This window comes from Triticum aestivum, chromosome 2A (assembly GCF_018294505.1).
Source record: "Triticum aestivum cultivar Chinese Spring chromosome 2A, IWGSC CS RefSeq v2.1, whole genome shotgun sequence".
NCBI lineage: Eukaryota > Viridiplantae > Streptophyta > Magnoliopsida > Poales > Poaceae > Triticum > Triticum aestivum.
This window is the reverse complement of record NC_057797.1, coordinates 6,056,651-6,068,813: the sequence shown is the minus strand read 5'-3', so window position 1 is coordinate 6,068,813 and position 12,163 is coordinate 6,056,651. Positions and strand designations below refer to the sequence as shown.

At 42.0% G+C, this 12,163-nt stretch overlaps 2 protein-coding genes across 3 annotated transcripts; one reads left to right on the top strand and one right to left on the bottom strand.

Annotated features, from left to right (window-relative positions):
* Positions 1-760: 760 nt before the first annotated feature.
* Positions 761-6,127, top strand: LOC123186946 (uncharacterized; the record flags this gene model as incomplete). Its single annotated transcript, XM_044598677.1, is given in 7 exon segments — positions 761-902; positions 982-1,049; positions 1,567-1,974; positions 2,114-3,175; positions 4,011-4,223; positions 5,192-5,380; positions 5,716-6,127. Coding segments are annotated over 7 exon segments (2,136 nt in total). The 3' UTR covers positions 5,770-6,127.
* Positions 6,128-7,981: 1,854 nt separating this feature from the next.
* LOC123186945 (uncharacterized) lies at positions 7,982-11,951 on the bottom strand. Of its 2 annotated transcripts, none has more exons than XM_044598676.1 (4): positions 11,717-11,951; positions 11,174-11,263; positions 8,410-9,559; positions 7,982-8,327 (listed from the first exon to the last, which is right to left on the bottom strand). In XM_044598676.1, the coding sequence occupies exon 3, from the start codon at positions 9,551-9,553 to the stop codon at positions 8,426-8,428; it is 1,128 nt and encodes a 375-aa protein (XP_044454611.1). In that variant the 5' UTR covers positions 9,554-9,559; positions 11,174-11,263; positions 11,717-11,951; the 3' UTR covers positions 7,982-8,327; positions 8,410-8,425. The 2 variants fall into 2 exon arrangements, with proteins under 2 accessions (XP_044454611.1, XP_044454610.1); XM_044598675.1 differs by having other exon boundaries at positions 8,410-9,554.
* Positions 11,952-12,163: the final 212 nt, after the last annotated feature.

Below are 12,163 nucleotides of genomic sequence, written 5' to 3'. Positions count from 1 at the left end.
GCCACGCGGCCGCCTTTTTTTTTCTTTCGTTCCTTTTATGTCTGTACATATTTCCAATCCAATCCAATGCGTCCGGCCGGCGGTTCCCTCCGCCACGCCTCCGAATCCGTCCGTCCGTCCTAGGGTTCCCTGCCAGGCGCGGATTGTTTTTTTTTCCCGGCTCAAGTCCCCCCGCACTGTGTGCGCGTGCTGGTCGAGACGGCCGGGCGACGGCCGCCGGGAATGCGTGCGGCCAAGAAAGACTCCAATGTTCGTCTTCCGGCGGGGCGAGATTTTGTTCGCGGCAGTGTGGATCGATTCACTCACTGACTGACCCACTGGCTGGATGGATGGCTGATGGTCTTTATCGGTACTAGACTAGAATATTTGCCCCGTGTCTGTCAGGGTTTGGTCTTATTAAAAACTTCCATCTACCTAGGGGGTGGATGGATAGATGGCTGATGCCCCCTTTATGACTGAATGTGGCATCTCATGAGATCCACCTAATGACCAGGTGTGGTGATGATGGCTAGGAAAACAAACTAGAAGCAGTGGCATGTCATATGTGTCAAGTTATGCGCATGCACACGACCGTCAGGGATTTTTTTTTTTACAAGTATAAATGATCCAAGGATATGTATGTAGCTGTTGTGACATGCTTGGTACTTCACCCTTGCGTTGGCCATTTGCAGCACTTCACAAACGAGCCACGACTTTAATACTGTTATCCAATGATACATACATCACTTCTTGCAGTTACTAACTCGCATTTGTTTGGCAGATGAAGGAAGCCTTTGATCCACCCGCCTCGGCGGCTGCAGCAACGCCAGAAGCAGATAACGGAGGAGCCTCCGTCTTCACGAGGAAAAACATTTGGAGTGATGCGGCTGCCGAGGGAGACGACGATTCCTTGCCTTGGCCGTGTATGTGTCCTGCTGATCTGATTAAGTCTTTTTGGGTCTTGGTTCTTATTTTGCTGTCAATTCCTTCCTCATCGTGCAGGGGACGGTGTGAAAAGTGAAGAGGATGCTGATTTTCTTTCTCATGCAAACAGGGCTTTGTCGTTTCTGGTATGAGTGTATACCCTTTGTTGTTTACTCGTACAGTTTTACAGCACTGTCTATGTTATAATGAAAAAAGATGAATCAAACACTACCTCTTGTATAATTTGGGTTCTATTTTTCTGAACTAAAAATATTTGCTACAGTCCAACTGACTAGATAAATATGTTGAATCTTTGATTACTCAAGCATAACACGCCCAGGGACATTGTATTTGTTACCAAGATGATTTGACATTTCAGCTTGTTATCTGTGTGATATGAACACTTGGTTTAATTCAGGGGCGGAATATGCATTTACATTCTCATGGGTCTTTTAAGTGCGAGATGTTGCTGCATTTTATGCATGTGCTCAGATGGACCATTGTTTAACATGGCACAATGAATATAACTATTGTTCACTTGTTCGACAAGTATGTGCAAAGTAAAGTACGTTTTAATGAAGCCATGCACTTTGTGGATAACATGCTCTATATTACATTTGATGGTTATGTCTACCGAGATTCAAACAACTCCTCCCTTCTCAGGATTATGAAGCAGAGTCTTCGGAGTGCAAGTATGCTACTGACATTGGGTCACATGTATATCCCAAGGAAGCAATGTCACCACAAAGTGAATATGATAGGCAGCGGCCTTACCTTCCTTTATCCAGCTGTTCTTGGGATTCTTCTTCATCACTGGAAGCGATGTCAGGCAATCGAGATGCATCAGGTCATGTAATGGCAAAAGGCGGAACCAAAAGTGATATCTTTGCGCCAAGGCATGATTATCTTACGTCGGGTCCTACTACTGGTCCTCACATGAGAAGATCGTATACTGAAGCAGCTAAAGTTGATTGTAGCTTCGATTGTCACTCAGAGCATCACTACAAAGGATTGGATCGATTTACTCCCTTCGCAAACTGCAATGGTCAATCTATTGAATGCCGCAGCGAGGTATATCTTTGGACCATTAGTTGCACTGGAAAGAAAAGATTGCATGCATATATTGTTGTGTATCTGACATATGTAGTAAACAGTCAAAACCTTTTTGTGTATAGATATATCCCTCGTTGACGAATTCTCATTGATGCAGATAGTTGATATGCCCAGAGGGGGCCGCTGTGTTGACGAGGCTACTTCGTTTTCAAGTCGATGGTGCTTCGAAAATGGGGGCCGGGGCTCTTCACTACCTGGAGGGCTGACATATGGCGATGAGATCCCTTCTCTGTCTAGTCGGAGGTGTAATGGCAGTGGGGTGCTTTCACGCTCAAGCCAATGGCATTATGGTGCTGAAATTTCCTCGCTCTCAAGTAGGCAAGGTTATGGTGATGAAATCCCTTCTCTGTCTAATCAGAAGTTTAATGGCATTTCACGCTCAAATCATTGGAACTACAGTGCTGAAATCCCCTCGCTCTCACGTAGACAGAGTTATCGTGATGAGATCCCTTCTCTGTCTTCTCAAAAGTCTAATGGCATTTCATACCCAAGACAGTGGCAGCAGTATGGTGCAGACATCCCCTCGTTCTCAACTAGACAAGGTTATGGTGAGGAGGTTCCAACAATGTCTCACCATTGGCGCTACCGAGATAAGATACCTTTGTATTCTGGTCAGAGGTGCCATGATGCCGAGTCACGTCGATTATCAAGCTACCAGCAAGGTCCTTTTCGTGGGAACAGGCAGCCAAGAGACAGTTTTGCCCATGGTATTGTTAGTAATCAGCAAGTCAAGATGACTGCAACCAGACATACTGGCACAAGACCACGGGTGTCTAACAGAGTTGTAAACAGCACTAGCAACTACAGAAATGGCAGGAGGGATAACCCACCGAGAAATTCTGAGGAAATAAGGGACCAAGTTTGTGGTCCCCGTGCAAGCAAAGTGAATAACACATCAACACCGACTGCGAAGAAAGATATCTTGAGCCCATTGGTCCGTAGAGACCAATTTAACAAATCAGACTTTTCAATTCAGTATGAACAGGCCAAGTTCTTCATGATAAAGTCATATAGTGAAGATGATATTCATAAAGGTATCAAATACAATGTTTGGGCAAGTACACCAAATGGGAACAGTAAGCTGGATACCGCTTTCCATGATGCCCAGATTTTAATGAAGGAAAAGGGTACAAAATGTCCTGTCTTCCTCTTGTTTTCGGTGAGTAATATTTAAAGGCCCTTCTTCTAATTGTTTATCATTTTCCACTTCAGAGCAGCAAAAGCATTTAAGTGCCCTGGTATCACATAACTTATATGTTCAACTGAGATAATCAAGCAAGACTAGTAGTTAATGATAGCCTATTTCATTATTAAGTTTACTTCCTCTGTAAACAATTATAAGACGCTTTTTGTAGGCTAGTTTAGCCTACAAAAACGTCTTATATTTTGGTTCGGAGGTAATACTTACTAGTGTGATGTTTATATGCATTCTACCCTTTGTTTTGTTTGTTCAGTAGGCTTATTATATCAAATATGTGCTGTATTTCCTTTTCCTGAAGTCAAATTTCCCTGAAATGTGCCCTCCGCAAGCTTGCCCATCAGATTGGGGGCTCCTTTGATTCAAAGGATTTTCATAGAAATTTTGGAGGATTAGAATCCTAGGAATTTTTCCTATGTTGGTTCTTTGATTCATAGGATTGAATCCTATATGAATTTTTCCTAAGGATTTGTAGCATCCACTCAAACCTCTGAAAGAATCCTTTGTTTTTCCTATGATGCAATCAAACAAACCAAAACCCTGTAGGGTTGAGATGAGCATGACATTCTAATCGTATGTTTTTCATATTCCTGTGTTTTTAGAATCCTGCAAATCAAAGAGGCCCTGAGCAATGATTTTATCCAAAGCAGATGCATTTAATTCACTGATGCTCCTCACTATTTTTGAATGAAACAATGAAATATATTGTTCGTTGTAATGCTACTGTACGAACTGGTTTTTTCTTTTTCTTTTTTGAGACAGGTGTTTCAGCCTTTCATTGTATTCTCTGTTTCAGGTTAATACCAGTGGGCAGTTTGTAGGATTGGCTGAGATGTTAGGTCCTGTTGATTTCAAGAAGACCATGGACTTCTGGCAACAAAATAAATGGAATGGCTTTTTCCCTGTTGTCTGGCACATTGTAAAGGACATTCCGAATAGGCTCTTCAAACATATCACTCTAGAAAATAATGACAACAGACCTGTTACATTCAGCAGGGATACTCAAGAGGTACCATGATTCGCCTTTCTTGTTCTGCACCGTAAAAAAATTCGAAAGAAATAATTGTTCAAGAAAAAGTTGCTACTTTGGGAGGTTTCAGAGTAGCAGGTTTATGTAAATTCCTCCTGTGAACAAAGGTGCTCCTATGTGATTATCAGTATATTACTTGGATCCATCTAACATGCTACTAGTTGCATAGCGCTAACACTACTGCCTTTCCTTTGTCACTTACACGGCCACTTCTCTCTTTCCTGACTTTGTGTTTCTTCTAAAAAATAACACGAGCGGTTTTCTAGTGCAGGTATAGTAAAGTAGCAGAATCCTAGTAGAACTACATGGATCTATTTTGTTTTCTTTTGCTAGATTGAAATGTTATCTCTTATGCCGTGCATCCATTTCACATTCTATTTGAACTACTCGGTATGTCAAGTACTGTTGTGTTCAACACAACAAGCATATCAAAATGAGATCAATATTGCATATGTATTGGCATGTTGGCGATAAATGATAAAGTTAGTTCTTAACTGCAAAGAATGTGCAGCCGAGTAGCAACTAATATTCATATGTGCAGCTGAGTAGCGACTAATATTCAGTCAGGAGATGCAACTATGGAGTTTGGACAAATAATTTTAGTTCAACCTCTCACCTACGACCTTTCCAACTTAAAAAGTGTCTGCAAGTTTAAAAAGGGTAAAATATCGAAATCCACTGATAATTCCTGATAACTCATCACACCATACACCAGAGACGCCTTGGATATTGGTGCAGTGCCGCAGTGGAGATTAGTAGCAATCTAGCTGCAAACAATTGCACATGGGAACGCGTGCAGTTTACTGCTTTCTTATGTTTGTATTTGTCGATAAATCGACTAATATCAAGTTTATTTCTCATCATATGCTTTGTTGCAACTTAACTTCAGGTTCTCATTGTCCATATTTTCTCTTCTTTTCATCTCATCCTTTATTTCTTCTATGTAGATTGGCCTTCCCCAGGGTCTGGAAGTGTTGAAAATTTTCAAGGCTTATCGCCATGGAACATCAATTCTGGATGACTTTGACTTCTATGAAGAAAAGGAAAACACTCGCTGTGCACGCAAGGGAATAAATGCAGACTCGTTACATGAAGCCAGACTATCATACTTTGGAACAGATGACTTGAAATCAATGGTATGCACATCTTTTTTCTTTACAGTAGTGTGGTAAGCTACTACTCAGTAATACTTGTATGAGTGGAGACATTGAAAGAGTAATATTTTGTTGTCCTGTTATTTGAAGAGAACCATGGGCATTTTGTGAATGTTTTGACTGTAGCTGTTCTTCAGATGTACTCCCTCCGTAAGAGTGGTTTTTATTTAATTGCTGTCAGTCAATATTCAGAAAGTTCAGGCTTATGCTGTCGTCAGCACCATCAATTCTAGTTGCTGCCGTGGTTAACAGTGAACCCTGCAGCTGCATTGCATTGTCATGCCATATTTCCTGACCATGCCTGTTTCTGTGTGCAGGGAGACATCGAGGCGAACATGGAGAGCCTGAACCTCCACGAGCCTTGGGACTAATCTGGATGGTTCTTCACCATGTCGCAAAAAAATTAACGAGCCATTGACGCGGTCGAACGAGAAACGTTTGATCCGGCGAGTGGGCGCTACTACACAAGTTAACCTGAAATATGCTATAGAATGTTTGTACTTTGTATGGACCATATATAGTTCGCCGGTAAACACATACCATATATATCTAGTTTCCGTCGTCGGGGTAAGATAGTTTTACAAATCGGTACAACAATCTTATGGTGACTGCCATGTGTGTCCGTTTGGTTGGTTGTATGTGGCTGATGGAATATTTTGGTTGACAAGAAGGATTGAACCAGCAAATGATATCTAAGGCTGCACGTAGCATGCCTGTTAGGGTTTATCATTTTCTGTGAGCTTATTTTCCTTGCCATGTTTGCTAAAGGGAAAATATACGTAGTACCCAGCAAATAATTCATAGAAGAGTGCGTGAAATTTTGCAAATAAGAACAATTTATGATGAATTGTCAAGCTAAAGGGATCAAATATATTACTGACCATGCTTTGGTATATAGGCAAAACTTGCCATGTGTTAACATATCATCAATTTAACCAATGGTTTGTCTATTATATTGTATAAAAGGTATATAATTGAATTCATATTTGAAGGAAGTATTTGATGGTGTACTGGTTATTAATATATATTTCAATTGTTTTTGTCAAACTAATGGTCTAAAAATACGGCTGGGTCTTCTGTTCTGACAGGAAGGGAGTATCTAAAATATTTGAAGTTCTAGACTCCTTCAAGTTTGACAAGTCTATAGAAAAAATTAGTGAAACTAATTTGGTGTTGTAGATGTTTGTATATTTTTCTATAAACATGATTAAATTTAAAGAAGTTTAACTTATGATAAAACTAAAACTTTAAATATTTTGGAAGGAGGGATTAAATATTCTGCAACATAGGAAGTATATGTTAGAGCCTTATTTGGCCCATTTTTAAAACGTGCTTCCATCTTTGGCCCCAAAAAATAAATTCTTCCCTATTTGGTCCTACCAGTTGCTTGTTTCCTATGACATTTCCGTCCATTTTTGCCACTACCAATGTTAAATGTGATGTGAAAAACCATTTTACCCTTAGTGCACTATGTGACATACTAACACATACTGGCACAAAGTGAAATTAGTTGCACATATTTCAAATGTAAGTGTTAAATAGGGAACAAAATTACTAGTAGTGTCAAATTGGGAAGAAATATTTTTCTATAGGCCAAATAGGGAAGCACATTTTTTAAAAAGGTCAACTAAGGCGGAGTATCTACTCCCGAGCTCAAATGCTCTCTAATGAACAATAAAATCAAAAAAAAATTCAAAGAATCTGAACTTTTTTGGTGCAAACTTTGACTAGTGTTTTGTGTGCTTGCAAAAATTTATCATAAGATGACATTTTTCGATGTCGTTGTAAAGAAAACAAAATCGACACTCCAAAAATGCTATTTTTGAAAGCATTTTAAAGTGCTCCTTTTTTTTGCCAAGACTTCCACGAATGTGTTTTTTGTTGAAGTTTGCACCAACAAAATTATATAAGTTCTAATTTTTTTCCCTATAATTTACTGTTCATCCCGAGCTCAGGTAGGAAAAGGACTTTCGCAAGTAGAGGCCGGAGCAAGGCCAACCTCTATTTTCCAAATAGGCAAAATAACAGAACAGGCAGGGAAAGTCATCTTCTGCTCCCGAGCTCAAATATGAACAGTAAAATTAGAAAGGAAAAAAGAGAAAACATTCAAGAAATCCTGATTTTTTTTGTGCAAACATTGACAAAAGTTTTACGTGCCCACGAAATTTCATCTTGAGAAGACATTAATAGAAGTCATGGCAAAAAAAACAACACTCCAAATGCTTTCGAAAATAACACTTTTGGAGCATCAATTTGTTTTCTTTGCCATGACTTCCAAGAAAGTGATTTCAAGATGAAATTTCATGAGCACGTAAAACTTTTGTTGATGTTTTCACCAAAAAAATTCAGATTATTTATTTATTTATTTTTGATTTTTTCCCCCGATTTTAGATCGAGCTCATTTGAGCTTGAGCTAAAAAACTCCACTTCCGGCAGTCAGAGCATAATCCTGCAAGGGTTCCAATAGAATGAAAAGGGACAACCATCAGCCAACAACACTAGGCACTCCAAAGATTTGTGACAGGAGCATATGGAGCGCGATAACCGGAACAGATAGAACAACCAGCATAACACATAAAACCATCAGGGCCAAATGCAATCCCTACCAGCTTCAATTGAACAAAGATACCAAGTGCAAAAGAGTACATGCACGAATTCGGTAAATGGTACTAGCTTCCAACACTATATATACAATAGATACGGATATAGGTAACACGCCGAGCAAACATCGCGAGGTGCATCAAGAGCAGCTTCGGTCACAACAGCGAGCGAGCACACGTTCCAGCATATGCCCTGAGGATGGTCATGCCTTGTGCGGCCAACCATCCAACCCTTTAAACGCGACACGGTTGACCTGGATCTTCCAGCGCAAGGATCCGTGCTGCACTTTAGGCATTTGACTGAAGCAGCATGTCACCTAGCGCCTCGGCTGGCATGGCAAAAGATCACGCAAGGGGTCATCGCTAATTCATGGGGTAAAGAACTTCACGGTGGGTGAAGGATTTAGTTACCATGGTCGCCCACGCGTCAGCGCCGCTCCTCCGACCTTGACCTCACGAACCTCCTGCGAGTCCTGGGCCTCTGAACCTCCTCGTCTAGGCTATCCTCATCCTCATCATCGTCGTCGTCGTCGTATTGGAGGCCTAGCAAGTTCTCTCCCCACAGGTAGCGGCGCCTCTGCCTTCTCAGGGCCCTTGATGAGGCTCTTGGCTCGTCTCCTGATCTCAGCGGACCACTGTTCATCATATGGAATAGAAAGAACGTTGTCAACAGAGACCCGCTTCGCTCACTTGGCCCACCGTCTTCACGCTCATCTGCACTTGGCCCACCTTCAATGACGTAATCTCCAAGCACAACTGACCCAGGCATAGCCGACCTGATTGCGCTCATTATGTCACCATACTCTCGCTGGTTCTCCAGGCGGTGCCACGCGCGGCGCCTTGATGGGTCCACATCAGCAGGCCTGGTAGTGGGGTGCACCCTCCTGGCATGTCTACGGAGCGCACCATAGGTACCAGAAAATGCGCATGCTTCCCGCGAGCAGCTTCTTGGCTTCTCATCCAGGTACTGTCTGGCATCTTTGATGATCTCCCAGCCCTTCACAGCACCCCTACACAGTGGGCACATCAATTCGTTTGAGTTGGATGCCTCAGCTGACTCGACTTGCCCAGTCACTTGTCCCATAAGAGCTTCCAATGTTACTGGACCTTGATTATAGTTAGTTCCTTCTTGTTGTCCAGATACGGCTGCAGGGCTACGGATGACATGTTCATGACTGAGATTTTCACGGAATTCAGGTACATCGATTAACAGCCTGGGGCTCCCTCTACTGGGACCGAGATGGGATCTCTGTGAAGCACTTTGGTTACTTGTATCTCCAGGCAAGGAAGAGCTTGGCTGTGATGAACTGTCCATGCGGTTCACTTTCATTTTCCTGAATCTGTCTAGGCAATTTGAGTGTCTGTAGCTTGTATCACATATGTAGGATCTGCATCCTTTGTCATGAGAACTGCACAACAGAAGTACAGCATTGTGAGGATGGTCCATGCAAATTGGACACCGAGCATCATCCCATTCCTTGTGCAGTGCAGCCATCTCGGCATCTGCGCTTGGCATCCTGAACAACTTCTTCTCTGGATTTGGCATCTTGGACATGCTGTTCTGGGACCAATTAGAAGAACATAACTAGTCAATTTAACATCGAAACATATCTAGGAATGATTACATCTTTACTGAGTCTAATTATTCGAGATATATACACAAGTATCAGAAAATGTTGAAATCAGAAAGGCAGCCAAAGGGGAAAAAGAACTTATGTTAACCAGCTTCAACAGTGAAGGTACGAAATTGATTTATATGTTTTCTGCTCATCCAAGTTATCAATAAACTAACAAGTTTGAGCTTCAGTCAATGCAATCCAAGTTATATATAAAATTTACATACAGTTAAGATTTCAATCAATTAAGATAATTAATTTGCACCTTGCAGATATTGAATCTAACTATCCAATTGATTCATATGTTCAACCAACAGCGATCATATTACACTAACCAGAGCGGTAAAATCAACTCTTAACAAGAACTGATGAGATTAATACAAGAGACTAGATGATTTGATATATCCTAGCCCCCTGTTACGTCCAAGACCTGTATAATTAGGTGCTCCGGTTCAATATATGTCCTAGTCTGATGAAGTGGCAGCACAAACTACATGTGCAAAAGCACTGAAAGGTGTAATTGCAATCATGTTATTTGAACTTATTTATCCTCGTTTTAGTAACTCATCGTATGATCTTCAATCAAATAAGTAAAGGAAACGGTTGATAAGATTCCGTTCACCTTAAAATACTATTACCTCCGTCCCGAATTAGTTGTCTCAGATTTGTCTAGATACGGATGCATCTAAAAAGTGTCTAGATACATCCGTATCTAGACAAATCTGAGACAACTAATTCGGGACGGAGGGAGTAGTAGTAATTAGTAAATTATAAAATATATCATCAGAAAGTTATAAAAGTTATCCATGTCCAATACTAGGACAAACGATGTAGATAATTTTAACTATATACAGCATGTTTACCTTAAAAAACATAAACAACAGTTTTCCTTTGCCGAAGTAACATAACAATATTCTTTATATTACACTGCAATAGTGAATGGAACATTACATCTTTCACCAGCGGCATACAGAAATTGATTGAAATGATAACGGCTGAGACCCATGCCACAGTTCACACAACAATGTCAGAATTCTCAACAAACATGTTTCCCTAATCACCCACACACCAATGCTAGCTTTCTCAACAGACTCATATCATTCGTACTAAGACTAGTAAGTACTCCCTCTGTAAACTAATATAAGAGCGTTTAGATCACTAAAATAGTGTTCGAAACACTCTTATATTAGTTTACGGAGGGAGTACTATCTCCTATATTCACATCAAGCACAGCCTCTATGATGTACCGTCACCTGCTTAAAACATTTGACGCAGTGGAACAGATCAAGGGGCTGAAGTGCCGGTAAAATGATTCAAGACATACGATAAATGTGTAGCATCATTGCAAAACTATCCCTAGTGATATCCAATCACATTATGCAGCACGACGTGATCCTTTGCATCCACTGGAACAAGCTAGTTGAGACCTATGATGCATTCTCACTTCAAAATAGCAGCAATCATGATCGAAGCTGTGCTCATAGCATTACCGAATTCACCCAAGTGCAGTTGGACAAGCACAACAACTGCATACAATTCATTCATTTCAAAGTTCTCACCTGAGCTCAACCTTGAAGAACACCCAGACAGGCAATCCGGCTCTCCGAAACCTTCGCGGAAAGCGCTCAACTCAGACTTCGGCGCCGGTCCTGCATTCGCATCGCACAATGAAAAAGGTTTGTCATCCATGGTTACAGACGCTCGAAAAAACCCAAATCTCGCATGGCTTCCCCACTAATCGGCACGCATTTTCTTTGAGTTAATGCCCCCCTTCTAAAGTGTCAGATTTATTTTCTTCAACTTGCAGCATGTGACTGCACATCAGGTTGCTTCGTTTACCACTTTTAGCAAGCACATGGAGATGATCCAACAACAATAAGAGCAGCCCCGATCTATCTCCATGGAACCCTAACACCTCAATAACCCCCGCCCCATGCTACCCAAAAATCCCCAACCTTATCCCGAGGAGAACGAGGCGGCGATTCCAAGGCCATGGAGGCCGCGGAATCGCCCAGATCCATGGGCAGATCTGGACGCCGTGCGTCGATTTGCGCCGGTTTAGTTTGGGATTAAGCAACCGCCGGACAGCCAAGGGGCCATACCTCAAATAGTAACCGCCCGTGGCTGCGGGCGGAGACGGCGGTGGGGGCTAGGACGGGGCCGGCGACGCGGGTGAGGGGCCGGCGGCGAGGCTAGGCCACGCCGCGGCGGCCGGATTGGATTGGATTGGAGGCTTGGGTAGGTCAGGACTCAGGACGACTCTGGTGAGGGGAAGAGGAAGAGGAGTGAAAGGCCCCGTCTTTCCTTTGCTCCGGAGACGGCGGTTTTTGTTCTATGCGAAAAGCTACGATTTTTATCTTTGAACCCTTCGAAAAGTTCCAACTTTGTATGTCATCTCTGTTTGGGTGGATGGATGGATGGATGTGGATGGATTGCATTGAAAAAAGGCCCTCGTGAATGCGTACAAGTTTGTATATGTGCTGTGCACCTCTGTAGTTGATGTGGGTTTATGGAAAAGGGAAAAATAACGAGGGATGGTTTTGCAATTC

Excerpts from the sequence above, each read along its gene's own strand:
- LOC123186945 (XM_044598676.1), bottom strand. The coding sequence starts at position 9,553 with ATGTCCAAGATGCCAAATCCAGAGAAGAAGTTGTTCAGGATGCCAAGC.